This window comes from Pollicipes pollicipes, unplaced genomic scaffold, assembly GCF_011947565.3.
Source record: "Pollicipes pollicipes isolate AB1234 unplaced genomic scaffold, Ppol_2.1 Scaffold_6052;HRSCAF=7182_pilon_pilon_pilon, whole genome shotgun sequence".
Taxonomy (NCBI): Eukaryota; Metazoa; Arthropoda; class Thecostraca; order Pollicipedomorpha; family Pollicipedidae; genus Pollicipes; species Pollicipes pollicipes.
In genome coordinates, this window is record NW_023596805.1 from 22,563,718 (window position 1) to 22,590,416 (window position 26,699).

Here is a 26,699-nt window from a genome sequence, read left to right on the forward strand (position 1 = left end):
CAGCTTGAACGATTCCCTAGAAACCACTTCACTGAATCCACGGCCTGACTTCGGCCTGCCGTAGGTCAGCGACTTTACAAGGTACGTCTAAATTGTTGATGGCAAACGACTCACTATTCAGTTGTCTACAGCGATGCAAAATTTGGCGCGGCTACTCCGCGCCGTTCGGAAACCATTTCGGAAAAACCTGCGAGGGGTCAAACTGACACCCCACCCGAGCGCGCGGTAATCAACACAACCATCGCTAACAAGCCTGACACGATTGCTGCGCTCCAGTCGGCAGTCAGCCGCTTTGTGGCTAGCAGCAGCCCACAGTGCGGCTCGGAAGTGCAAATTGTCTGGGTCAGCAGGCAGATGGACACCAATAGCTGTGTGCTGATCGATTGCTTACACCGACTACGAAGCGGTACCAATTTTCTTAGATTTTGACCATATTGAAGATAAATTGGAAGGTAAAGCGGGTCCTCGCGCTGCACACGAAAAAGGGTGCCGAATGAAAGAAAAAAAGATCCGCAGTGGTACAGTTTCGGCTTTAAAGAGTGTTCTTTTTGTCGTACATAACTATGAAAATTGCATGTTTCTAGAACGAATTCATATAACGCACAGACACTGTTAGTTAACAGGCGCGCCAATCCTTCTGCAAGCTCCTTGGGTCAACCCTGACCTTAGCATGCTCTTCCCTCGACCAGCTTCTTCCCAGACGACGGCAGCAACTGGAGCGTGATGCCCCGCCCCGGGACTCACGCTTCGCCAGCCAGCAGCCGTCGGTAGAGTCGCAAACATGGTCACATCCGATGGCTCATCGAGAGGGCGCGGCCTCGCTCTGAGTCGCTGGAAGAGCCCTCTGACCTCCGGACCCGAGAGAAATCAGTGTAGGTCTCTGTATGCCTGCGTGTTGCGGCGAGTATCCTGACAGCAAACGCGTGGTCAAGCCCGTGACGCAGGGGTGCAGAAACAAAAACATTTACCTTGTACAGTGTGCGGTGTAGGCAGTCGGGGTGATCATGGGTGATCTCATCTGTCACCTGCTGCACGAGAACCTGCCAGGCATCACACCCCTCCACTTCGTCTGGTTTCGATACTTTTTTCCCGTTCACCCAGACCCTTTGTCCGCACCCACCTTTCACTTACCCAGCGGATATGAATCATCGCTGGACTTGGTCCATTCACCCAGGCCATTTGTCCGCACCCACCTTCCACTCACCCAGCGGAAATAAATTATCGCTGGACTCGGTTATCACAAAGTCTCCGAAGTACATCCAGCACACGGATGTGGTGTCCAGCCACTGCAGTGACCATATCCTGGCCGCCATTACCTCGAAAGCGAGACACAACAGAGCAGCGAAAACATCACCTGCACACCATCACCGAACGAGCACTGACATCATACCGGATCTGGCCGCGCCCGACTGGGGCGCCGTCCTGAAGCCTTGTTCACCAGATAAACAGCGGGATGCTTACCTGACTTCACACCCGACCACTCTGCCAGTGTCGGACGCTTAAAGCGCTCATGGCAACACGTTGCGCTCTTCGTCACATCGGCGCGCTGTACAGGCAGCTGGATCATAGGCAGCCAGTCAATGCGGCCGCAGCGAGAACATCTGACGACGCGTTGAGACGGAGAGGTCCGGAGATGAGCGAGAATATCAGGCGATGCGTCAAGACGAAAAGGTCAGGAGACGAGCGAGAACATCTGACGGTGCGCTAAGACGAAGGGGTCGGGAGACGAGCTTCTTGCTGTCCGCGGTATCGTCAGTGGCAGGAGACCATGGCACACGCAGCTTCCTGATGGCCTCGTATTGACCAACGAATTCTTCGCCGACATCGGAAGGAAGACCTCCGTCCCGGTACTGGCAGCGACTCCGGTCATACACAAGACTCTTATGTCGCACGAGTACGCGCGGGGGTCCCTTGCCTACAGCCTGTCACCGAACATGATCTTGAATGAACTATGGCATCCATGAACGCCAGCGGCGCCCGTAGCGACGGCTGCATGATGCTGCATATTATCAGTGTCTGCCTACAAATGCTTTTGCAAGCGTCGCCGTGCAGAATCAGCAGTAATGCTGCCTCTGCGTACTTAAACGCAAGTGGAAGATATCACTAGTGGGGATGAATTTAAGAGCTGGCCACGTGGGAAACTTCAAACCGATCTATTGCATTCCCGCACCGCCTATGTGAGAGGAAAATGTGGCATGCAAGCAGGTTACAAGGCATGCTACATAGCATGCCGCGATGTCTCGAGATAGCACGGGTTTCGTTGAAGTTTTCTGAGACGGCAATCCCAGCAGTTCAGAAAGCGTATTTGAGGCTTGGATGTCAGCCAGGTGGCGTGATGCGATTAGTTATCTATAAAAGATATGTAATCGTGTTCGTCATCAATTGCCGCTAAAAGCACTGATGTTCGACAACGCGTTACGCCTAGGCAACGACTGCCTCCAGCTGGATTGACAGCATGTCCAAGCTCGAAACTCGAGCAACGGTGCTTCCCGGGGCGGCTCGTGGATTTCCCTTGGTTTAATGCATAAAAACAAACGCAATGGTCGCCCTGGTGCTGCACGGTTCATGCTGTGTGCGGGTGACTGTCGGTACTTGTAACAGGTGACTGACGGAATCTGGACGAACAAAACTCATAGATCTTTGGGGCATGCTAGCATATCAGAAGCCCTTCTCTCGGGCAGATTCACTTTCATGATCGACTTACCACCGCAGTGAAAGGTGCAAAGTCATGAAAAACATGTTATTACAATATAAATAAACAATAACATGAGTGTTATTTTTTACGGGACTCATTTGTCATTGCCACTTTTTTGTCCACACTGTCATGTCACATTGTCACACCACATTGTCATGTCACAGTATCACACCACATTGTCATGTCATTGCCACCATGACGTAGTTGGGCTGGCTGAGCGTGGGACGAGCCCGACGAGCACCGTGTATGCGTACAAAGCAGAACCGCGTGGCTAGCCGCAACCAATCTGGATGAAACGGAGTTTATTACGCTATTGCAGTGCTCTGAAATTGAAACTGCTGCTCAAGCGACTGGGTCCCTTGGCACGCGTCCCTTGAAGAAAAGCTCAAAGCTTTGAATGGTATTAGCCCTTGGCGCTTCATATTCATTTTGCACTTAATAAAGGCAAGACAAGTCTTCAGTACTTGTTTTTGGCAGTTTAAGTGCAAGTTCTCATGCTGCGTTATTGCCCTCGAACATATCACTATGTATGCACTGGTTAAACGCCATTAATGAACAAACATCGGCAATATTATCATTGCCCGACGCTTCCATCCGCACTGATGATCACAAGTTAGGCAAGTCAGCTCATTCAGGATCATATGCACAGCTTAAGCCTTCCATTGCTGACAATGCAACCAACCTTTGCTCTATAACGTACAGGGACGTAATTTACTTTTCAGTTGAGGGAGGGCGGGGGGGGGGGGGAACTTCAGCCTTCCCTCTCCCTCACCCAGTTCTGCTCCCCCCCCCGCTGTACGAGAAAATTGGGTCAAATCAGGAGAGAAACCCGTCTGTGAATTTTAGGCCAGATTTGATAATTTTTCATGATCCAGTCCTTCCCGAACTCACTTTCTGAGACTACGCCCCTGATGACAGCTTTTAACAAGCACCTCATTATAAATAATAATAATAAAATAAATAAATATATATATATATATATATATATATATATATATATATATATATATATATATATATATATATATAATATGCGGGCCAGCCCAAAACTTGCCCAAGGCGTGGGGGGGGGGGATGACATGATGACATGGAGCTGAAGCGTAACAGGGAAGGGGAGTTTGGACAGACAGCGTTACGTTACGCTCAGCTGTGGTTGCCCATTACACTGAAATGTCAAAAAGGATGTTTCAACAGCGTAACCAGATGGACGGACCACCACCTAGCATAACCCGTTCACAGCTCCAAGATGGGGTTTAAAAGTGGGCAAAATCCGTACCGCAATGAATGGGTGACCCCACCAACAGCCACACCACGCGCGGCAATCCGCCACACATCACAGATTTTGTCCCAGATAACCGAACTTGCCGTTCTGTGCCTCTGACATCGTGTTATCGGACACCCTCTGAGACGGTCTTCCGCACCACAGTTTAGACCTTCGCCGCACGGCGGCAGCACCGTCTGCACAAAGCCATGGCAGCAGCCGAGTTCGGGGCTGGCAGTTGGTCTGCTCCAATCCATATACGTTTTTAGATCGATGAAGTGTGATGGTAGTTTGTCATTTCCTTTGCGGACAGTGCAGCCAGCACACATACTCGGGCGCAGCTATAGTGTGGAGACGTGGGCGTTCACCTTGCGCGGTCATGCCCGCCGAGTGCTGCCAGCGGGTCTGGAGGTTCAAGGGATGCCTTTGGAAAGTCCTCCGGGACCATCCAGAGGCGAAACTCGGCCACATGGGGCATTTATGGGCCTTGAAGGTCTCATGGGCCAGGGGGTACTCAGCCAAAGACGAAACTCGGCCAAATTGGGCATTTCGAGGCCATTGGAGGTCTCCGGAGAGCACTGTCCGGGGACTTTAGGACCTTAATGGGGATTGGGTAGGGACGGGTTGAGAATGGGGTGAGGTTGGTGGGAAGTTGTCCCTAATGTCTCCTCTGGCTACACCATCTCGTCTAAGATTTGTGCGTCCCACACACCATTCTTCAATTTTGATACGACAGCGCCAAGAAGCACGAAGTTTCTCAGCACGTATAATGCATGCTAAGCGCTCAGTGACACTGCAATGTTTCACAAACGGCAGACGTGTTTGCATTTTGATGTATTCATAACTTGTATACCGCTCGAGGAAAAAGACTGGCCTTTTGGCGAAGTCACGCTAATGGCCCTCGTGATGCGAGCGTAACGCCATCTAGGGAGTAACATCTACAACAAACACCCGTGATGAACGGAAGTGAGCTAAGGACAATGGACAATAACAGCAGCATCCCGCATGTCAAAAAGACGGAAGGTCGGGAAAGGAAGGTAATATCAGCCAAGTTTCTGCCATTTGTTACGGCAGAAGCCTACTTACATGGCAGTATAAGACCATGCCGCATCGCAGTGCCACGTTGACTAGACATACTGGCAACAAGGTGCACAAACATGAAAACAGCCACTAGAGACAACACATTTCGTGCTACCTTCCCCACGACCTCGAAAGCAGGCTAGTCCTGAGGAATCATCCGACAAGTGCTCAACACAACCCACGTGCCCCCGCGTCTGGAGCGCAACATCCAGAGATCCACCTCCACGCGCGGCGTCTGGAGCGGAGCTGGTCTCAGCGAGTGAAGGAGTAACTGTGCTAAATGCGGTGTGCACTCGTCCCCACGCCAGGTGCAGACGTTCCCTGAGAGCTGGCGTCGAGACTAGTTGGCACTTGAGTCCCAGCAAAATTGAGTACAATAGCTCGGGTTCTGATACATCCAATGCGAGTCAACAGCTCAGAACACTGGCAGGAATGCCCCACGAGACCCTACAGGCAAGAACGTTCCACAACATGGCGGCCAACAGCAAGATGACGTCAGCAGGTGCCGCTCCGTCAGTGCTGGCAGGAGGCGGAGCTGACGTCACGCCCAACCGCCTGACAGCGCCCCCAGCTGGTCTGGCCGGCCGGCGTCGCTCATGTGACCCAGATCATCACCAGGTTGACGAGGCTCCAGAGAAGGCCGCCGCAGGGCCGCCGGCGCTCGCGGTACAGCCGCTCTATGACGGCCGGCGCCAGGCCGTGCACGGTCAGGTGGTGGCGACACGTGCACGGGTGCTGCCACAGCGGCCGAGTCTTCTCGAAGCCCGGCGCGCGCTGCAGGCGCACGCCGGCGCGCGGCGCCACCAGCCCGCTCAGGAACACGTCCTCCAGGTTGATGAACGGCGTTTCGAGAGCCCGCCACCAGAGCGGCGCCACCGCCGAGCCGGTCAGCAGGTACGCCGTGCCGGAGATGTAGTCGGGGAGCGGCTCCTCTGCACGCAGCGCCGGCGGCAGGTACCACTTGGAGCCGGGCGTACGGTCGGTCGGCGCTTGGTGATACAACAGGCCAGCCATAAGGGCGGCGTCATCGGCGCAGGCGCCGCCCGGCAGCCGGCAGTCACGCAAGTTACTGCAGCAGCGCCGGCATGTCCACCCCACATGTCGTCGTCGGCTTTAAGGACGAACGGCACCGACGGACAGCGGTGCGTCAGCCACTTGAGCATGAAGACCGTCTTGATGGTGAGGTTGTTGTAGTGGTCGGGGAAGTCCTCCTGGAGGACGTCGCCGTGGGCGGCAGCCTCGGCCGACAGCTGAGCCTGCCGTGGAGAGGACGGCGCCGTCAGGGGACGCGGCAGCGTCAGGAGACGCGGCAACGTCAGGAGACGTGGCAACGTCAGGAGACGTGGCAACGTCAGGAGACGTGGCAACGTCAGGAGACGTGGCAGCGTCAGGAGACGCGGCAGCGTCAGGAGACGCGGCAACGTCAGGAGACGTGGCAACGTCAGGAGACGTGGCAACGTCAGGAGACGCGGCAACGTCAGGAGACGCGGCAGCGTCAGGAGACGTGGCAACGTCAGGAGACGTGGCAACGTCAGGAGACGTGGCAACGTCACGGGACGGGGCTCTGTCAGGGGACGGGCTGCCGTCAGGAGGACGTAAAAGGGACGGGGCTCTTCCAGAGCGGCGGAGCCGGCCGGCCGGACCTCGCCTCGTCTATCCGCCAGCCGACCACTGTCACAACACTCTGTTCAGAAAGGTTTGGCATTAACGTCATAAGTGATGGATGGAAAGAGCTTTAGAGAAGCTTTAAAGAGAGTGCCCTATATTGAAGGGCTGCCAGAGAGTCAGACAAAATATGATCAGACAGCGTACGCTGGACGTGGTCATGCCATTTTTCCTTCGAGAAGGACCGGAATAGCACGCCTTGCTGGGGAAAATTCGGGACCGTTGCATCACAATGTGCGTGGCGCTGCACCCAACCAATCACCGACCGGGCAGCGGCGCCTGAAGGCCAGGCAGCTGACAGCTGGTGTCATTCCCCGTCACGTGACAAAGGCCCCGACATTGTCTACGTAGTTGGGTATGGAAAGGTCCGGAGGGCAGCTTTCAACCGCACCCTGCAGCTTGAACGAACGCGTCTTCGGCTATGACGTGGGCTGTTGATACTCCGGTGTGCATTTCGACCTGGCCATTTCGATTACAAAATTCACACAACCGTGAAACGCTTTACTCAAATGGGGGGCTTAACCCGGCTCCATAATGAGACGCTCCTAAGCTCAGCAACATAACGGGTGAACACTAATAGGTCACAAATTCGAAAGCAATAAGGCGGAAAGCACATATGAGTGCCATGCTACGCTACATTAAAATGAACCTAATTGTAAGTGTTTATAGAAGGTGACAAGAAATACAAACATATACTAGGCTGCTAGCATAACCAGATAAAAAATTACCGTCAAGTATGCCATGGCCATCACCGGGGAAATCAGAAATCCCGCACTCTGGCCGTGTGCAAAAGTCGCTGTTTCCACCCGAAACAGGGTGAGCAAATCACACAAACCCCCATTACACCAAAGCCCTTGCCCACCTTTCTGCCGGGAATATTTGGTCTCGCTGGTGCTGGATTGGGACACGGGGAGCTGTATACTGACCAGCGAGGCACTGTTCGGAGCAGGGGGGTGGGGAAGGCATTCCAGGCAATCGGCGTGTGTGTGATCTATGTCATCTTACTTCAGGAGACACGAGAGAGCTTGGACACGGGAAGAGTGGGCCATTGACAATTTATTCGGCGATGACCATTGCGTACCCTCCAAATCTCCAAAAGGCAGCTTTAGTGTGTGGCAAAGAAACTTATCCCCGCCGTAGCCTACAAGCCCAAAGGCGGGACTTGCCCTTCTGGTCAGGTCTGGCTAGCTATCACCACGCCCGAAAGACGTCAGACCTGCTGGCAGAGGAGGGAGGAGGGAGGAGGGGGGAGGGGGGCAGGCGGTACAGAGGACGGACAGGCGGTACAGAGGAGAGGGCAGGCGGCACAGAGGAGAGGGCAGGCGGTACAGAGGACGGACAGGCGGCACAGAGGAGAGGGCAGGCGGTACAGAGGACGGACAGGCGGTACAGAGGAGGGGGCAGGCGGCACAGAGGAGAGGGCAGGCGGTACGGAAGACGGGACAGGCGGTACAGAGGAGGGGCGGCCGGCACAGAGTAGAGGACATTTGTTTCCCGGGAGGGATACTCCCCCCATGTGCTGTCCCCAGCTGCACCCAAGGTCATTTCGGCAACGATAAAGTCCAAGGCGTTCACGGGAGACTGGGAGGCACTGTCAGACGAATAACTGAAGAGGATTCGGAAGAACATAAATCTTTTGACAGAATATGCTGAAAAAACATTATATGGGTGGGGGGGGGGGGGGGGGTAACGTGTGCAACGTGCTGCACGCGCGAAGCCGGGAGGTGCGTGCACCAAATGAGCGGAGATGCTCAGTGCACGTGCTCATCCACACAGCCAGAATTTCCATGATATGGGGTGGTAGTACAGGACTGTCCGCGCGTTCCCCAACTTTGCCCCAAATGACAGTGCTCACTCGTTCATCTATCGCATCTCTCACATAGTATTGCATTGTGCCGTAACGTACCGGAACAAATGCATCACGTCATAGCAAACATACTCAAAAAATTTAGAGAGGTGTGATTGGGAAGGTTGCATTGAGTACATTAGGTTATGATGGTGATTTGGACTGACAGGGCTTCTGCTGGTGGAGCCATTTCGTACTGTTCTGATGCATGAACAGTTCAATGTCCTCCTTGTCAACCGTGAGCCGGAGAGAGCCAGAGCCAGAGCCAGAGCCAGAGCCAGAGCCAGAGCCAGAGCCAGAGCCAGAGCCAGAGCAGAGCCAGAGCCAGAGCCAGAGCCAGAGCCAGAGCCAGAGCAGAGCCAGAGCCAGAGCCAGAGCCAGAGCCAGAGCCAGAGCCAGAGCCAGAGCCAGAGCCAGAGCCAGAGCCAGAGCCAGAGCCAGAGCCAGAGCCAGAGCCAGAGCAAGAGCCAGAGCCAGAGCCAGAGCCAGAGCCAGAGCCAGAGCCAGAGCCAGAGCCGAAGCCAGAGCCAGAGCCAGAGCCAGAGCCAGAGCCAGAGCCAGAGCAGAGCCAGAGCCAGAGCCAGAGAGAGAGAGAGAGAGAGAGAGAGAGAGAGAGAGAGAGAGAGAGAGAGAGAGAGAGAGAGAGAGAGAGAGAGAGAGAGAGAGAGAGAGAGAGAGAGAGAGAGAGAGAGAGAGAGAGAGAGAGAGAGAGAGAGAGAGAGAGTCACGGTAGACTTTCCGATGTATTCTGAGCCAAACTTCGCCGCACCGGTCGCCACTACAGACACGCCACATAGGTCGTGTCCGACAAGAGGACTCTTGGACACGCCAAGCTCTAGATCCGAAACCTTACAGTCAAGAACCTTAGTATTCAGTCAGTATCAACAGTGAAAACAAAACAACACGAGCACAACACAACACAGGCTAAAATCGCACACATATCCGGGTAGCTCGGGCACAACACAGCCAACAATGTACACAGCAAGCTGTTTCAAAAATTTTTTCTGGAGCGCTTCCCAAACTGCTAATAAATGTTCGGGTTGCAGTACAGCATATGCTGCAGAAGCCAGCAAGCACAACACACATTAATTCAATTGGCACGCAATTAGCAGCTGACACTACAGGCTCCCATCCGTCCACTTTGCCATGCCCATTTGTAATGTCTCTCCGGGGGGCCTCTCTTAGCCACAGCAGCGCACCCGATCCCGGCCCGGCACCCTACCTGTCAACAGCGCACCCAGTCGCGGCACCCCACCTGTCAACAGCGCACCCGGTCCCGACACCCGACCTGTCAACAGCACGCGCGGTCCCGGCACCCCACCTGTGAGCAGCGCACCCGGTTCCGACACCCCACCTGTCAACAGCACACCCGGTCCCGGCACCATACCTGTCAACAGCACGCGCGGTCCCGGCACCCCACCTGTGAGCAGCGTATCCGGTCCCAGCACCCCACCTGTCAACTGCGTACCTGGTCCCGGCACCCCACCTGTCAGCAACGCACCCGGTCCCGGCACCCCATCTAACCGCGCACCCGGCCCCGGCCCGACACCCCACCTGCCAGCAACGCACCCGGTCCCGGCACCCCACCTGCAGCGTGTCAGAGTCGGCGCGGCCGACCAGGAACATGGTGCTGGTGCTGCCATCTGTCGCCGGCCGGCCCCAGGTGCGGCGGATGGCGCGGCGCGCCGCGGCGTTCCCCGGCGCCGACGGCACCACCACGGCCAGCAGGAGGCCGGGCTCGGCGCAGGCGGCGGCCGGCTCGATCAGACTGCTGTTGCGCTCGGGGAAGACGTAGCGGCGCAGCGAGAGGCTGTGCAACCAAGGGTACAGCTGGCCGAACGCGATGGCATGCAGCTGCGCCATCTCCGCCTGGCGAGGCGGCGGAGGCGGCCGTTAGGCGGCGACAGGGCCCACTGGCCCCACCGCGCACGTGTGAATGGCAGGCGGCACGTGACAAGCGTCATGTTCTGTTGGTGCAGACTGGTGGGATTACACACAAGCATGTGCAACCAAGAGAGTTAGTTCTGTTGGCATAGCTGTGGATGGAGGACATGGCGTGGTAGGTGTGGCAGTGGTCAAACACACTGCTGTTCGATGCTTTTAATAATGCTGCAGTGAAATATTTGTTTTGATATAACCATCCCGCCACACCGACTTCAACCAATATTCTCCATCTGTGAGCACACGTAGCTTGCCAGATGGTGTTGCAGAGGAACATTGTATTGTGTTGCAAGAAATCAAGAGGCACTTCTTACCTTACAGTCATCAGGATTTGCAGATTTTTGGTTCCACTCTCAAACTGTCAGTCATTCGCCAAGCTCTAATTCACAGATAACTCGGAATCATTCTGAGATCCCTCGCCTTAGTTGGGTGCAGTGGATATACAGTCCGGGCTTTAACTGTGCGACGGGGGATGCAGAGACTACCTCGAATGGCATCACATTCCAGTCATTTACTGCCCAGTAGCTGGATGAGTGTAATTGTGCGATGGTCTGACTCCGTCTTTACGGAGCTCCAACGATGGCCTCAGTGTGCGCGGCAGCTCGGACAACAATCTATGCATGCACACACATACCACCATGTAGCATTTGGAGCACAGTGGCCACATCACCCCGTCAGCATCTATGGTACAGCGAAAGCAGCCTCAAAAGCTGAAGTCTCCCTCAGCATGTCATGTTCCTCACATCCTTACCCAGCTGGGCCATCCTGTGCTGCACTCTTTCCACTTACTTCTGGCCCTCTTTTCTCAAGGGACCCCATATGATGTTACCATGCTCAGCCTAACTGACATTCTCAAGAGGAGTGGAAGAGACCTCAGAGCCATTTATCCAAGATAATGCCAAGGTTCTCCTCCCGGGCCACCTCTTCAACTCTAGTCCCATTCAGAAGACATGACTGGTGGTGGTCAACATCTGCCGCACATGACCTTTCACTTGGAAGTGTTGAACAGCAGCAGCCACTTCCTTGACCACTTCCACAGAACAACCATGTCTGCCTCATCTGCAGTGACCTAGACAGGACACCATGAAATTTTGTGTCATCTACAAATGACTTCACAGCCCTATGAGCATGCTCAGAAGGAAGATCATTCACAAAGGTCATATATAGAGCAGGTCCAGCAACAGATCCCTGCAGGATTCCCCTTGGCACAGGTGCCTGGTCTGACCTGAAATCCATACAGTACTACCCTCCCAGGGGCTTTGGCCTGCAAAAAAGCTCTGACCTATTGCAGGAGCTTACCCTTGATCCCATATACACAGAGTTGGTGGAGGAGCCACCAGCACAGCAGCAAAGAACATACTGAAGTCTAGGTAAATGTTAACCAGTTCCCCACCCTCCACTGATGCACTCCATGCCTTGTGACTTTCAGGAGCTTAGGCACAAGGAATCTCCATGGAAGGAATTTGTGCCAAGCAGTATCAAGAAACTTCAACTCAACCATGTGCTGGAGTGATTTGTCCCTGTTGAGACTCCATAACTTTGGAGAATACAGCTGACCGACTCAATGGCAAATAACTTGTTGGGCCTTAACCTTTCTGCTCTCACAAATCAGGCTTACTCCTCCTGGCTTCCATTCTGAAAATCCTTCTAGCACGCATGGACATAGCCAGCTGCAAGATCAGAGATACAGAAAAGGCAGTGGTAGCATCATCAATAAGCTATAGGATGGATAGTGGCTAGACCAGGTAAGTTGGCAAGCTTCAGCAGCTACAGTTTGTGCACCAGGATCTGGGATAAGATCTTGATATCCTGCAAAGCTTGGCCGGCGTGGCAGGACACCCAAGACGATATATAAATGTTTCCATCATGACCTTGCATGAAAAGATTTTGTGCAGCACTCTGACACCTCTAGATTCTGTTTGAGAGCAACCAACCTTTGGTAAGAAGTTTCTCCACTAAGCATGTGGTGAGAAGGCCAAAATTAGCATGCTTTTTCCAGTTAACTTGAAATGTCTCTAAAAAATCTCTCACCCACAAAGCTAGCTTCCCCTCATGTTATTTCAAGACAATTTGCCAGCTTCCTGAAATCATTCCTAGAATAAGCTCACCTTGCATGGCATCACACATTATAAGCCTGAATGTATACATGCCTCACAAATATTTATCATATTTATGAGTTTTAATCCCCTGATTTTTGTACCAGCTCTTTTCTCCTACAATTTCTCCACTTTCAATCCTACAGACCTATCTTTCCTTGCATGCATAAGACATTAGGTGGCCTCATCAGGCACTAAAGGCAGCGGATAAAAGGATTCCAATGGTGCTCTGCTCTAGGCAGAACACATGCAGCAGTTGTTCTATCCTGTAAACACAGGTATAATTTCTTATCTAGACATATATGTGGCATATACCAGGCCCCCAAGCTTTGAGAAGAACATGGACAAAATTGGGGAAAACACATATCTTGGCATACTTTAAGGGTTAGGTTTGGTCATCTTTCCCTGTTCAGCCCATCCTTAGCTCATTTTGTGAGACTATGCACCTAAGCACACACACAAACACACACACACACACACACACACACACATAGAGGAACTTACTGGAGATTTGTAAATGAACCACCAATAAATTAATAGCAGTCCACACAGCATAGCACAAATTCTTCTGGTGATTCGATGGCTTGGCCTCACCCAAATAGCTTGGAGTGTTGCTTGGGCAAAATATTTCATTCTGATTTATTTTCACAGATGCTTGTGAACTGTCTTCATGCTGTTCATTAAGCATTCACTTCTTCATTTCCAACTGCATGGTATGATTTAATTTTTCCATAACGCTCACTCAGAATCAAGTCTGAACGGGATGCACCCCGATAACTCATTGACGCCCAGGCAGGTTTATTCGATCGACCAATGACGAACTAGGAGACCACATTTTACACCGATACACGTACGTGAATCACCGCAAACCCCGCACCCGCCGCGTCCACCGCAAACACAAGCGGCGTGGTTCTAGGGACAAGCCACATGGCGCTACCGCACCACACACGATTTCGCCGTCCCACAGCTCACGCCCATCGCGTATCGAGGCCGAGTCCCTGTCACCCGGCCGCGTGAAATCCTCACCCGGCCGGAGGTCACGTGAACCCGCCGCTATCGCAAAAACGATTTTCGCTGTGAGCGCCACGTAAGTATATGCTGCGCTGTCAGTGCCATCATCAGGAAGTAGCACTCATATGGCACCTCATGATCTTTGCCATCAGTCGAGTTTACATTCACCCTGAAAGGAGTGGTGACGTCCTTGGTGCCGGTATTTCAACGCGGCGCAGCTGCAGCCGTGAGGCCTAACTGCTCAGGGCTGCGGGAACATTGGAAATCCCTACGCAGCTAATTGTCCCGCGAAATATTTTCTTTTGCTAGTTAGTATTCTTCATTTTTCTTGCGTAGCTCTCAGACGGCATTGCTCCTGTTGGTTGTCCGTGAAACGATGAGTACTGCCCGTTATTTCTCAGCAACATCATTATGATCATTCGGCAGATTCCTCACCGACACAGAACGGCAATCGCATTGTTTCCCAACCCCAGCTTGCATAAAATCAACAAGCACCGTGACTTATGTTTGAGTACATTTATAAATACCAGCCAACGAAGTAATAGAGTCATTTCGTTGGAATGACCACGTTTATGAAATTTATCAGTTAGGTTATTGAGGCTATATATGAGTGGTTATGATTGGCAACACTCGATCCTTTTCCTGCCTCTCGTATTGATCTGCCTCGGGGCTTTGCGGTGTCATGTGGCATCGCCTGTCTACCACCGAAGTACGAATGGCGGCCACTGCGGGCCAACGACAGTCTGCAGATAGTGAATGTACTCACGAATAATGAACCGCACAAAAGAAAAACCCCTTGCGAGTAATACGTTTGCCGGCGATAATCGACTTTGCCTGGATTAATCATCTATGTCATTGTTAGTGACGCCGTTGGCTCTTTGGCCGTCCGTATTGATTCGCAGACGAGTATCATCCAGACAATCGCAGCAAAACCCTGTCAACCGACTTACTAGGAGCGGCTGCAAATTGTGTCGAAAATATTAGCTCACAGACTAGACATGGGCTTTTACGAAACAGGTGCCTTCGTCCTGACACGAGCAGCAAACGTCAATTTACCGGATCACCGCAACTAGCATTGACATATTTGTACCGCCTCATGTATGCTTGTTCACCGACTATATTAAAGGGACGCCTATAGTGTGGTCGCTACACACAGTCTACGGGTTATGTGCAGCGGTCATACGCGTAACCGTGCCCTTGAATCATGAGTGAAACCGTTCATCCATATGCCTATGCATAACCGAGGAATTTCTCCCCAGTTAATAGCAGCCATCTGGGTAAGCCTCAACCGCGGCATCAACCCGTAGCCCCCACTCTTTATCACCACTGAACTGCGCCGACCTCGCCCGTGGGCCCGCCGGAATCTCCCACCGGCTCACACCACTCCATCGCTGCCCGCGAGAAGTCCCCGAGTCAAACATCTGTGACGCATTTAATCAATCGAGCCAAAAAGCATTCGATTGAAGTCGTGAGAGCTTTAAGTCGCCCCCAAGTCACGCGCAATACGGAAACTATGCGGGGCACAGCCATTGACATTGAACATGGACCTGACAACGACGCGTCCCGCCTCATGGAACAATATTCAGGCCGCACGATATTTATTGATCGGCTGTTTTCCTCCAAACCATCCATTGAAAGACGTCGGGCAATGGTAGGCATACGGCAGCACGCCACGCAACACGACACGTCACTGACTTATTTGTATATTAAGTATGCTGTTTACTACGATACGATGCAAGCACGAAAGGAATGCATGACGCATAACGAATCAGAGAAGCGTACAAGTGCGTACTCTTCAACATGTCTTTTTCTTTAAGATACGTGAGTACAACGCAAGGTTATACAATAGAAAAGGGCTGAGGATCTCAGGGAGTCGTCGCGCCAGACTTACACGGCCCCCCCATAGCCGTTGTCCGTCTCAGTGTCCCTCCGACAGCAGGCTGTCTCTATGATTGTGAGCATCCCAACGTTATAACTGTGACTGCCACTGTTTTTCGCTTCCAACAGGGTCGGTGTTTTTAAAGCGCCACTACCTATTGATCGTCCTGGTGTGTCCCAGAACGAGCGCTCGGGCCAAATGTGGCAAACATGAACCGCACACGCACATTGGAAAAAACACCATGCTGGCGGATAGATACGCCACATGAGATAAATGCGCCACATGATGAACAAACCGCCAGAGGGAGGCGCCTATGTCCAACAAGCCGATTGCGTAGAATGTAATTACAAGTGTGAAGGTGTGTTGTACAAGCCTTTGCCAACATCGCTAACCAGTCAAATAAATGGCCTGAGAAGAGAATCTGTACCTACGAGACTTACACGAGATGGCCGGGACAGCCTGTTGGCGGTAGGTGCATATTACCACAAGCCAGTCGCGTAGAATTCAACATCGAACGTTATGGCCGGCTTTGCAGGCTCATGCAGCCAACCACTACAATGAAATGAGATTGGAACTGCGCTAGATATGGGCGGTCAGGACATCGGACTACCTTTGCACTGATAATGTACAAGCTGTTGAGGGAGGTGCATACGTCCAGAGAACCGAATGCGTATAATTCTTTGGGTGTGAAATGGTATGCTGATTGCAGGTGTACATACCTGGCAGTTGAAATACAGTCAGTGTGAAGAGCAAAAACGTGCACGCGTGAGCTGTTGGGGAAGGTATCTTGAAGATTACGCTAACTTTCTTAACAACGACTGGAAAATTATTGCTGGTTGATGCATAGTTCCGCGAGTCAGTCAGGTGGAACCGAACAACAAGCGTGACCATGTAAATGCCAGCCTTATTCGGTCGAGCCGCTGAAGTTCAATCGCCTCGGGAAGCGACTGCGCTTGCGCAAAAGCGCGTGTGCTAGGGAGGGGAGATGAGCCCCCAATTTCTTCTTTATACTTTAGCATTCGTCCCAAGGGCGTTGACCGTAAAGAAGCAACCAGCATGGCTTTCACCCTCTCCCCCTCCCAACTTGGAGAACTTGCGTCGCCCCTGCGCCGATATGGGGGGTCGGCTATCGTTCTACGCCGAGCACTGATTGTATTTGTTTGCAAGATTACGTAGCGCAGTGCTGCAGGCAGCTGTATCAAACAAGGAAAGCTCATCTTTTGTTACGAGGCACCAGTTTTGCTACGAAGGACTGGACCAGTGACAACTGAGCCCCAAACACTGCCAGCCATGGAACAGGTCCACACGGGCGCGTGTGCTTCTCGTGATGCTTTGTACACATGCCAGTCTGTGGGGCCACGTCATCGCGGAGGTCGAATGGTCGCGGGCAAATAAACTATGCTCGTGGGTTGAGCGAACGTAATCGTTGAAGCACAATGCCACGCGTCTTAAACGCGCAGACTCATCAACAGTGTAGTTAACGTTGTTCCGGCTTAAAACAAGCGCACCACAGGCATATATATATATATATATATATATATATATATATATATATATATATATATATATGTGTGTGTGTGTGTGTGTTGTGTGTGTGTGTGTGTGTGGTGGGTGTGTGTGTGGTGTGTGTGTGTGTGTGTGTGGTGTGTGTGTGTGGGTGTGTGTGTGTGTGTGTGTGTGTGTGTGTGTGTGTGTGTGTGTGTGTGTGTGTGTTGTGTGTGTGTGTATGTATACATTTATATATATTGTGATCGGCACCCTGGTTTGACTATTAGTATCCTACCGACATGCCTTTTGACTTTCAGCATAGAAACGCACACAAAACTCCTCAAGACCACAACACGCATGGCTTGACATTCGCAATGATTGCGCAAACAGGTATGGAGCGGCGTCGGCTCCGCGCACAGGTAAGGACAGAGCACGACTGGCCCCCGTAGGTTCCACGTGGCGCGGTGGCACGCACTGCAGCAGACAACAGCCCTGCCAACCACTCACCCCTCATTCGCACCACTGGCGGCGGCGCGGCCACAGGTGGAAAGACCGTGAGGCCGAAGAACATTGTAATGGCTAATTGCTAATTAATGTTGCCCCGCACATCATCGTACTCATCGTCAAGTTATACACCACCGACTTACTGGTCATATATGCCTGCCACTAAAACAATTGTTAGTTTTGGGTATGAATATAGCCCGGTGTTCTTGCCGGCAATTTGGGACTATTTCTCGTGAGTACGTCTTCATTTTCATACCATGGCAATTGGAAGGTGTTCCGCCCAGGCTTGCATGGCACATCATCATATTCGCCATAGAATTCAACGCAATCGGATTGCTGGTCATATACACCTATTATATAGCATGTACACAGCTTACAGATTTTTCATTAGCAGTACGAATATTTCGATGCTCCGGTTACCCTTCAGTGTGACGTTTGACGTTTAGCGGCCCACCACGCATTGAAGTTTGCAGCCAGTGACGTCATGCTAACGTTAAGCGAAGATGAAGCGAGACTCGCCAGCGACTTTCCTTTTCTTACGGGGCCTTGTATCATCACGAACACTTTTATCCAAAAGCTAACTTGGTAGGTCGTAGCGCGTACAGGCGGCGCTTGGTACGTTTTGTAACCCTAACATATAATGTGTGGACCTCGAAAACGTCTGTTCATCCGTAAACATATAGCTTTGAAAAACCCAGCATCAGTTTGTTTACATTGTAGCTGGGTCCAGCTACCTCATATTGCGAAGAACTTGGTATTTGTGTTGCTGCTTTGGGTACATATACACCAACCTGACTAAAGATAATTGTTGCCATCATCGATGTTAATCATTATTCATGTTAATGACCCGTAAAGCTCTGTCGTCAGTCTGAATGGGCCTCTTGCTCTGCCAGTTCTTGACCCTGTGTGTGAGCTGGTGACATATTTCCAGCAAGAGTTTGGTGGTGTGGCTTGTGCAATATGGCAGAGTGCCCTTGTCACCAAAAGTTTATATTTAAACAGAACAAACAGCACAGGTATCAAGTTGTATCATTTGCAGGGGCCCTGCCCCCTCCCCCTATGTTAAGTTGTGCTTCCCAATGTTGGCTTGGCACCCCCAATGCTGTTGGCTAGAATACTACAGGAAACATAGGTAGAAAGATGACCATAATACTAAGACTTCTTTGATGTTTCTGGAAGTGGCATTAATACTACTTCATAACAAAAAGTCATAGTTGCTGTCACCACCATTAAAACCATAGGAGCTGAGCAGATAAATGATGCATAAACTTTATATGCAAAGGGCCATAAGACACATAATGGTTTGTCAGGCCAAAGTGAAAAGCTCTGGGACATGGAGATGACCTAAGTCCATGGCAGTCAGAAGAGTGCCATGGGTGCCCTAAGGTGGCCTCTGGAGGGAGCCTTCACTTGCCTAACAGAAGAGATGTATGCATCCAGTGCCTGCTGCCTGGGTCCACCCTTGCATGGCTTCAGTGCTGCTTTAATTAAAGAGGTATCAGTTAAACAAAGACTAAAAACATCTTGCCTTAATCAACATGAAGGGGGCTAAATGTGGTAAGAAAAAATGGGGTGTTTAGTTGTCCTGTCTTTGGTTTTCATCCCCCCAATAATTTACAAGAAGTGCCACCCCACAAAACGGTATCAAGCAGATAAGCTTTGGAAAATATTGGCAGCAGCCAAAAAGTGAGTAGGATCACTGTGACTGCATAGGAGCTGCCTATATATTAGAATTTACATGGAAAGGAAAAGGATTTTCAGGTGAAGTGTAACTGGCTAGGCAGTTGCATTTACACTTATCCATGGTCAGGGCTTGACCACCTTTCTATGCCCACCCATGGTACTGAGATCCATGTTGCCCTGTCACATGTCCATTTTGTTTTCATGGGCACCGGGAAAAGCAGAAAACGGAAGACGCACATCTTCCGTAAAGGCATACAATCACAGGCAGGCATTATGAATACATTGCTTTTCTTCTCAATGTCTATTAGTGTGTAAAAGGTCATCTGTATATTGTTCATGCATGGAGAGGGAGAGTTTCTTTATGTAAAGAACCAAAACCTAGCAACAGGCTGGAGGGGGGGGGGGGAGACAGCTGAGCAGCGTAATATCACACTTTGGTACAATTACATTACAAATCATGGGATCATTTAAAGCCCTGAAATGTGATATCATTCAATTCTTGGGGTAACAAGCAACAGGCTGGTCTCTGTTTCACACGTCTAGCTCATTAAGTGGTCAGACAGACATTACCCTCTTGGAGGACACGATGCTTAGCAGAGTGTAACCGGGGCTGGGGGGGGGGGGGGGGGGGGGGGGGGCGAGTGGTCCATTCAGCATATCCAGTGTGTAAGCTGTGTGTGTTTGTGTGTGTGCGTGTGTACGTGTGCATGCGCGTGTGCGGAAATGACCGCACATGCGTAATGGACGTTATGGACGGCTTTTAAGTCCTGATGTGCTTACAGTTGTTACACCTCCCATGTGCATATTACCTGTGGCCAGAATGTTGGCTGTGTGAATCATGAAGGAGGCGTGCTCTGAGGTGTGCTCTGATGTGTGCTCAGATATGTGCTCTGAAGTGTGCTCTGAGGTATACTCTTAGGTGCACTTGAGGTGTGCTCAGGTATGTGCTCTGAGGTGTGCTCTGAGGTGTGCTCATTGGCATGCTCTGAGGTGCACTCTGAGGTGTGCTCTGAGGTGTGCTCTGAGGTCTGCTCTGAGGTGTGCTTTGAGGTATGCTCTGAGGTATGCTCAGAGTTGTGCATGTGCCAGCTGATGAGATTTTGGCATTGTCATTACAGCTGTACTCCTGATGGCTGCGTCAGGCCCCGTCTCCAGGTCCATCCAATCTAAACTGTCCCAGCTGAAGCCCAGCCATCTGGAGGTGAGGAGCCTAACTTGCTGTTGCCTGGGTTTCTAGTAGGGGTGACGCTGTCTGCAATTGACATCCAATAAGTGGTCCTGTGTTGCTTTTTGAGTGCTTGTCAACACTTGTGTAATACTAGTAGGCAGCAGCATTGTGTTTTTGATGCAAATTACGAAAACTAAAAAAGGCAGCCTCGTCTGCCTGTCATGCGGCCAGCGCTGGTGACAATCCGCGAGAAAGTCTTTGCGTGACGTCACCACCTCCCGCGTGCCTCAGGTCATCAACGAGTCGTTTATGCACAACGTGCCAAAAGGATCGGAGACGCACTTCAAGGTGGTGGTGGTCAGCGAGGCGTTCAGCCAGAAACTGCCCATCCAGGTTGGTGCCAACACGTGTTAACTGACGTGAATTGAAACCACCTATCATGAGCCATTGCAAAAAATCAGTTTTCGACTGGTGTCACACGACTTCTGCTGGTGTCCAGCCAGTGTCATTTGTTACTAGCTGGTGTCACCAGCAGCCAGCTAGTGCTGTACGGCTTATCGTCTTCTCTCTCCAAACCTCAGTTGTAGTCGGCGCGCCCCACAGCCCCAATCATCATCATCATCATCGCCTTCCTCATCCGCCCCTGGCGCTCTTACGCTCACGTTCGGGAGTCGCGGCGGCTTTCCTGGCTATGTCGTGCGCAGCAGCCAGCTGGGGTCTTTGAATTGGCATCTCACACAGTGCGCCGCTTTGACTCCTGCTCCACCCGTTCTGACCTGACCTGACCTGACCTGACCGGCAGCGTCACCGCCTGGTGAACGGCCTGCTGCGGGACGAGCTGGCCGCCGGTGTACACGCCCTCTCTATCGTGGTGAGAGAGGCGGACCCGCAGGCGGGCCCGGCACGGGCGCCTCCGCGGAGGCCGGCCCGCGGGCGGCGCCGACCACTGTGTCAAGCGTTTTTGGGTTCATTGTCGTAGTTGCTTCGCTTTATGGACAACCCGTTAAGGGGATTTATGGATCTTGTTGTTGTCGAAGAGAACGCGATGCACATCGACACGTCTGTTACGGACCGCTAGCGACTGCATTGACCATATTAGCGCTCAGGAGTCGCAGGGCAACCTGGATTCGGACCCGGGCTCCCGACGTGGGAGTCTGGTGCACTGACCACTCGACCATTGCGACCCGGGGAAGGGCATTTATGGATGGTGGAATTTTGTCGTTATGGGGATATATTTGCAGCAGCTTGTGTAAAGGTCTTGATTTCATCATCATTCGGCTCGTTTCCGCGCATGCGCATCTCTGTCAATCGTTCAATCTGTCAATCGTCAATCAAAATGGACTTGATCGCAACACCGTATCAGGCACCGGGTCTGTGGGCCTGGAGCTGGACGCGCTGCCGACTGACGCCGATCGCGTGACCCCGCCGGCAGGCCAAGACTCCGGAGCAGTGGGCGGCGGCGGAGGGCGGTGTGTCGCCCAGCCCCAAGTGTCTGGGCGGCTTCGGCAAGTAATGCTCACCGACGGCCGCTGCAGTGTCCGCTGTGCCGGCGAGTAGTGCGCCCGGTGGCACAGTGGCATCGGCTAGTGCTCAGGGTGGCGATGGTGACTGCTAGCGTGTAGCGATAGTGATCGTAGTGTCTGATAGTGCACCACACTGGTTACGTGGAATGCGGCGTTCGGCGCCGGTGAGTGACGGGTAGTGTCGCTCTGCGGCGGCAGCGCGCGATAGTGTCGTTCGCCGCCCCGCTGCATGGACTGGCTGCGGCTGCGGCTGGCCAGGCTGGAGCTAGACCAACGCGTGACGCGGGAGCGCGACAGCCTGCGGCGACCGGCGGCGCTCGGTGACGTCATGCCGGCCGACGGTGACGTCACGGGCGCGGACGGCGGGGCCGCGCCGCCCAGCAGCGACGTGGCGTTCGAGGACGGCCGAGCCCCCCACGATTCAGGCGGCGCTCGGTCACCCAGTGACGTCACCCCCACGCCGTGTGACGTCACACCGGGCGACAGCGGCGCGTCGTCGTCGTCGGAAGACTGGCAGACGGAGGACGCTGCGACACTCGTGACGCGCTGTCGGCGCCAGCGGCAGGAGCTGCGCGGCCTCAAGCGGCGCCTGGCTCGGCTGGAGCGGGAGAACGCCGCATTGCGCATGCGCCGTGACCCCGACCAGCCGGAGCTGGACCCGGCCGCCATAGTGGAGGACATCAAACAGGTGGGAGCGGGGGTGGTGACCCTGGGGCCAGCGTGGGGATTTGGAGCGTCACGCGAGGAGGAGGAGGAGGAGGGGGGAGGGAGCGTAAGGTGGCGTGCGGGTCTGAGACAGCGTGCGGATCTGTAATGTTCTTGGCCTGCCTCGTGTCTGGCGCGTTAGATAGGTGACCCAACGCAAGTCCACGTTTCTGGTGTGCACGCTGTCTGGTTCGCAATATGGTGCGTCTGCAGAGCGGCCCAACCCCAAAGCCCTTTTCGCAAAATCATGTGCCGTGTTCCTCAGGTGCAGTGCTGAGTTTGTCAGCGCCGGGTAACCTGACCCCCACAATCCATGGGCGGCTTCATATGATTGTGGCTCCGTTTCCTGCGTTTCGGCAGTTAAAAGCAGAGCATGTGTGGATGCAGGATTAAGCTCATGTAGAAAACACACTTATGTTTTAAACAAGTTCCCTGCCCCCTCCCCATGCAAATGAGATGTTTCCACGGCTGGCTGGTGAGTTCAGGCCGTCATCGGACCCCACTGGGGATGAACCGGTGACCGGACCGGACCGGCAGTGGCAGGACACCGCTTCCGGCTCTGGTGGCGCTGCCCCACCGTCACTGTGACGTCACGTGTGGCCGCCAGGCGGCGGCGGAGACGGCGGCTCAGCTGGAGCCGTCTGGACTAGCCTACCAACCAGAGACCGGGCTCTACTACGACCACGACTCCGGCTACTACTGGGACCCGGGTCGCCAGATGTACTACGACGGCACCTCGGGCTACTACCTCAGGTCAGTGCGCCTCCGCGGAGGCTGGTGCCTGTTCCACGGCAACGCTTCCAGCCGCTGCCTAGCTCAGGTCAGAGGCCCTGCCACTGGGATCCGGTCAGGGAAGCGTACCGTGGTCTTAGGTCAGATGCCCTGCCATTGGGACCCGCCAGGGAAGTGTGCTACGGTCTCAGGTCAGAGACTGACACGGGGACCCGGCCAGGTAAGTGTGCCACGGTAGCATATGTTGCCGCTTCGCAGGGAGGGTGCAGTACGGGACGACACCGATACCATTTAGCACGACTGCACCGCCGGGCTTCAGCCGCTTCGCAGGTAGGGTGCAGTACCGGACGACACCGAGACCATTTAGCACGACTGCACCGCCGGGCTTCAGCCGCTTCTCAGGAATGGTGCAGTACGGGACGACACCGAGACCATTTACCACGACCGCACCGCCGGGCTTGCCGCTGAACTTGTTGTCTTTCTGGCGGAGTACACATGACTGGAGACCAGTGAGCTTCATGTTACAACCATGGGCGTTATAAATGTTTAACCATATTGAGTTGTCAGTAGAGATAATAAAACTGCAAAATCAGAAAGGAAGATGGTGAAGTGGCGTTTGCACTGTTGTTTAATGTATAGTGGCAATGGTGGGATCATCGGCGGGTACATATCCATACGGCGGGCGGGGCGAAGTCAGAATACACGACTGAGTGTCATCATTATGCACCTACGTTGGTAAAAGTCCGATGTCGGCATACAGTACATACCTTCAGTAGTCTCAGTGCATCCCTTCTGTGGAACTGTAGTGACGGAAGGCGGCGGAATTATTGGCATGGAGGGGTGAACAGAAGAAATGCGAGGTGGAAGACGAACTCAGGAAGCTATAATAGGGGGGACTGTGACTGAATGGCGAATTTTGAAGGGTGCTGACTGTCAACTGGGATTCGCGGGGCTGGTGCGTAAAACCGGGAGAAGACATGATATGTGCTGTCGGATCGCTCGTGGAACACACAGATTTGATTCGTGGAGCGTGGTTTTATCGAGGATGGAGTGTGCATTGAGGATTTTATCCTGTCCCAGACCATGACTGGGCTGTAGGGTGTGCAAGCCAGCCAAGTCGGGCATTTGTGTTGGGTCATAGGTGGGTGGATGGGTTATACTGGATGATGCTTTCCGGCCGTTCCAGTTAAAAAGGCGAAGCGCCAGACCAAACCGCGCTGTGGTACTCGATAACGGACCGGAGAGACACAAGGCAGTGATGTGGAAATGCTATGTTCAAGGACTGCAGATTGAACTGGAATTCATGGGGACGCCTCACGGTTTAAGGCGACTCCCTGACCCTTGTCAGTCATGTTGAGTTCCCTTCCCCCCAGGTGTGCACTCACTCCAACTGGTGAAATTAGTGCTCCAGCTTGCGCAGTAAACGTTTGTGACATTGACGCTGACGTAAAAGCCGAGAGACACCCGGCGTCACCTTGTGTTTCATTGGTTATTCACGCCACGGAGACATGCGAGGTCAGTTGCGCGCGAGCGTCTCCGAGGAAAGCCACACTTCTTCGCCGGGAGGGCAGGCAAGCAGTGTTGGAGCTGACACCCGTCCGCGATCTTCTTTTGCATCTTTTGGACAAAGTGGTGGGCGTAGCGTTACTGACGTATAGTTTGTCGCCAAAGCTGGTCTCAGCCTATGGGTGTTTATGCTCCAAGTGTTCTATGATATAGAACAAAACTGATAGCCTACGTCTGAAGAAGAGGGAAGGGGCTATATACCATGCTCCTCTCATCCGTGCTTGCCAACAGTAGAACCCTCTGCCCACAGGTATGACCCGGACAGTGAGTCTTACGTATACGAGCCGTCTCCGAACGGGGAGCAAGCGGACGCGGACGTGACCTCTAACCTGACCTCCGACGTGACCTCTGACCCGGCCGAGCCGCCGCGCCGTCGCCGCTCCGGGGAGGAGCTGGAGGAGGGCGAGATTGAGGACGATGCGGAGGCCGAGGAGGGGACAGGAGCCGCCAGCCGGGCCGTGCTGGAGTACTGGACGGCGGAGAGGATGCGGCGGGCGCGACCGACGTCCCCGCCAGACTACTCTGCCTACGGGGTCAGTGGCTGGGTCACGGAAACGGTGAGCGTGCGCCTGGGCTCCGCTACTGGGCCCCAGATTCAAATAAGCATCCTGGGTTTTGGTATTGGTGGTGGATCCACAAAATCAAATCAGGACCTCAGCATTGAATCTGGTGAAAGTTGGGGTTGTGTGTTGAAGCTGAGTCTTGGGACCTTGACTGCCGTAGTCCTGTCCGCACCGGGCTGTGGCGAACCCGGCGGTTACAACAGCTGGTGAGTGGGCGCACAACCCAACGGCACGGGCGCTGATCCGGGAGATAGTGTGGCCAGTTGTCTAACAAAGGCCGTGCTCAAGAAACGCTGAGGCTGTTGGTTACATCAGTGGAAGGTTCCCCCGCGTGTTAGAGAACACCTTAGGTCGTTGGTTACACCCGTAGTGTTGAATTTACCTTCCGTGTTGCGTCGTGCCTTACGACGGATCCGCCGGCAAAATCTGATCTGTTCATTGCCCTTGCCTCGGTCTTTTCTCAAGTTTTGCCTCGCCACGCCCACGTATTGCCAAAAGAGTAACGTAGAACCTCACGCCAGCGGGATGGTGGCGGGTCCCAGCGCGCCCGTGCAGCGCGTGGCCCCCGCCGCAAGCGCCGGCCCTACGCGAGAAGGTGACCGTCCGCCGGCCGTGCCGACAGCCGGTGGAGCCGACGCCGGCCGTGATCCAGAGCGGGCCGAGGTCGCCGCAGGCCGTCCGCGACCCGCCCTGGCTGAGGATGATCGTCACGGAGACGCAGGTACGTCCGGCCGCCCCTGCTCCGCGGGCCCGTGGGCTGATCCCCGGGCCTGTGACGGGTTCATGTCCACGACTAATGATCATGTCCGCGTTTGATGAGCACGTCCACGTGTCCACGGTTAAAGAACATGTCTATCTGTCCACGGTTAATGAGCATGTCTGTCTATCCACGGTTAATGAGCATGTCACGTGTCCGCGGTTGATGAGCTTGTCTACTTGTTGACAGTGATGACCTATCCACCTGTCCGCGGTTGAAATTGAGTGGCGTGTGTACGTATGTGGACGGGTTGGCTGACGTGTCCACCTGTCGCCAGGTGGACGGCCTGCGGGTGGGCTCGCTACACGTGGCCACCATGGACGGACTGACGGTGGGCCGCGACCCCTCGCAGCAGGTGACGTCACACCCCCTCCCCCAGCTCAGTCGGCGCCAGCGCGGTACTGGCCCAGCTGGCCCAGCGGTACGGTTGGCCCAGCCGCGGTACTGGCCCAGCTGTCCTGTAGGGCCATACTCGCTCGGGGCCCGCACAGCTGTCCGCGGCGCCTGGTTCGGTCGTTGGATGCGCCCAGGAAACA

General features: G+C 53.6%; 3 protein-coding genes across 5 annotated transcripts in view; 2 read left to right on the plus strand and 1 right to left on the minus strand.

Moving 5' to 3' along the window:
• Positions 1-5,630: 5,630 nt before the first annotated feature.
• LOC119104357 (beta-1,3-galactosyltransferase 5) lies at positions 5,631-10,173 on the minus strand. Its single transcript, XM_037228052.1, has 4 exons — positions 10,135-10,173; positions 6,130-6,292; positions 5,841-5,968; positions 5,631-5,810 (listed from the first exon to the last, which is right to left on the minus strand). Exons 1-4 carry the CDS (start codon positions 10,171-10,173, stop codon positions 5,631-5,633), a joined length of 510 nt encoding a protein of 169 aa, XP_037083947.1.
• Positions 10,174-13,645: 3,472 nt separating this feature from the next.
• Positions 13,646-21,853, plus strand: LOC119104496 (DNA-binding transcriptional regulator BolA-like). 3 transcript variants are annotated; one of them, XM_037228208.1, is made up of 5 exons: positions 13,646-13,671; positions 20,268-20,350; positions 20,609-20,710; positions 21,120-21,188; positions 21,750-21,853. In XM_037228208.1, the coding sequence occupies exons 2-5, from the start codon at positions 20,279-20,281 to the stop codon at positions 21,828-21,830; spliced, it is 324 nt and encodes a 107-aa protein (XP_037084103.1). In that variant the 5' UTR covers positions 13,646-13,671; positions 20,268-20,278; the 3' UTR covers positions 21,831-21,853. The 3 variants fall into 3 exon arrangements, with proteins under 3 accessions (XP_037084103.1, XP_037084101.1, XP_037084104.1); XM_037228206.1 differs by lacking the exon at positions 13,646-13,671 and adding an exon at positions 18,007-18,081; XM_037228209.1 differs by lacking the exon at positions 13,646-13,671 and adding an exon at positions 18,034-18,051.
• Positions 21,854-22,069: 216 nt separating this feature from the next.
• Positions 22,070-26,699, plus strand: part of LOC119104358 (lactosylceramide 1,3-N-acetyl-beta-D-glucosaminyltransferase) — a 10,824-nt gene continuing 6,194 nt past the window's right edge. Inside the window, exons 1-5 of the mRNA XM_037228053.1 lie at positions 22,070-22,160; positions 23,196-23,365; positions 25,233-25,376; positions 26,059-26,127; positions 26,441-26,518. Of these exons, the coding sequence (XP_037083948.1) occupies positions 22,070-22,160; positions 23,196-23,365; positions 25,233-25,376; positions 26,059-26,127; positions 26,441-26,518 (552 nt within the window). The remainder of the gene's footprint in view (positions 22,161-23,195; positions 23,366-25,232; positions 25,377-26,058; positions 26,128-26,440; positions 26,519-26,699) is intronic.

Coding starts and splice junctions, on each gene's coding strand:
- LOC119104496 (XM_037228208.1), top strand. CDS start 20,279: ATGGCTGCGTCAGGCCCCGTCTCCAGGTCCATCCAATCTAAACTGTCC. Junction 20,351..20,608: donor TGAAGCCCAGCCATCTGGAG/GTGAGGAGCCTA, acceptor CGCGTGCCTCAG/GTCATCAACGAGTCGTTTAT. Junction 20,711..21,119: donor GCCAGAAACTGCCCATCCAG/GTTGGTGCCAAC, acceptor CCTGACCGGCAG/CGTCACCGCCTGGTGAACGG.
- LOC119104357 (XM_037228052.1), bottom strand. CDS start 10,173: ATGTTCCTGGTCGGCCGCGCCGACTCTGACACGCTGCAG. Junction 6,293..10,134: donor CCGACTCTGACACGCTGCAG/GTGGGGTGCCGG, acceptor TCTCCACGGCAG/GCTCAGCTGTCGGCCGAGGC. Junction 5,811..5,840: donor ACGTGTTCCTGAGCGGGCTG/GTGGCGCCGCGC, acceptor GTGCGCCTGCAG/CGCGCGCCGGGCTTCGAGAA.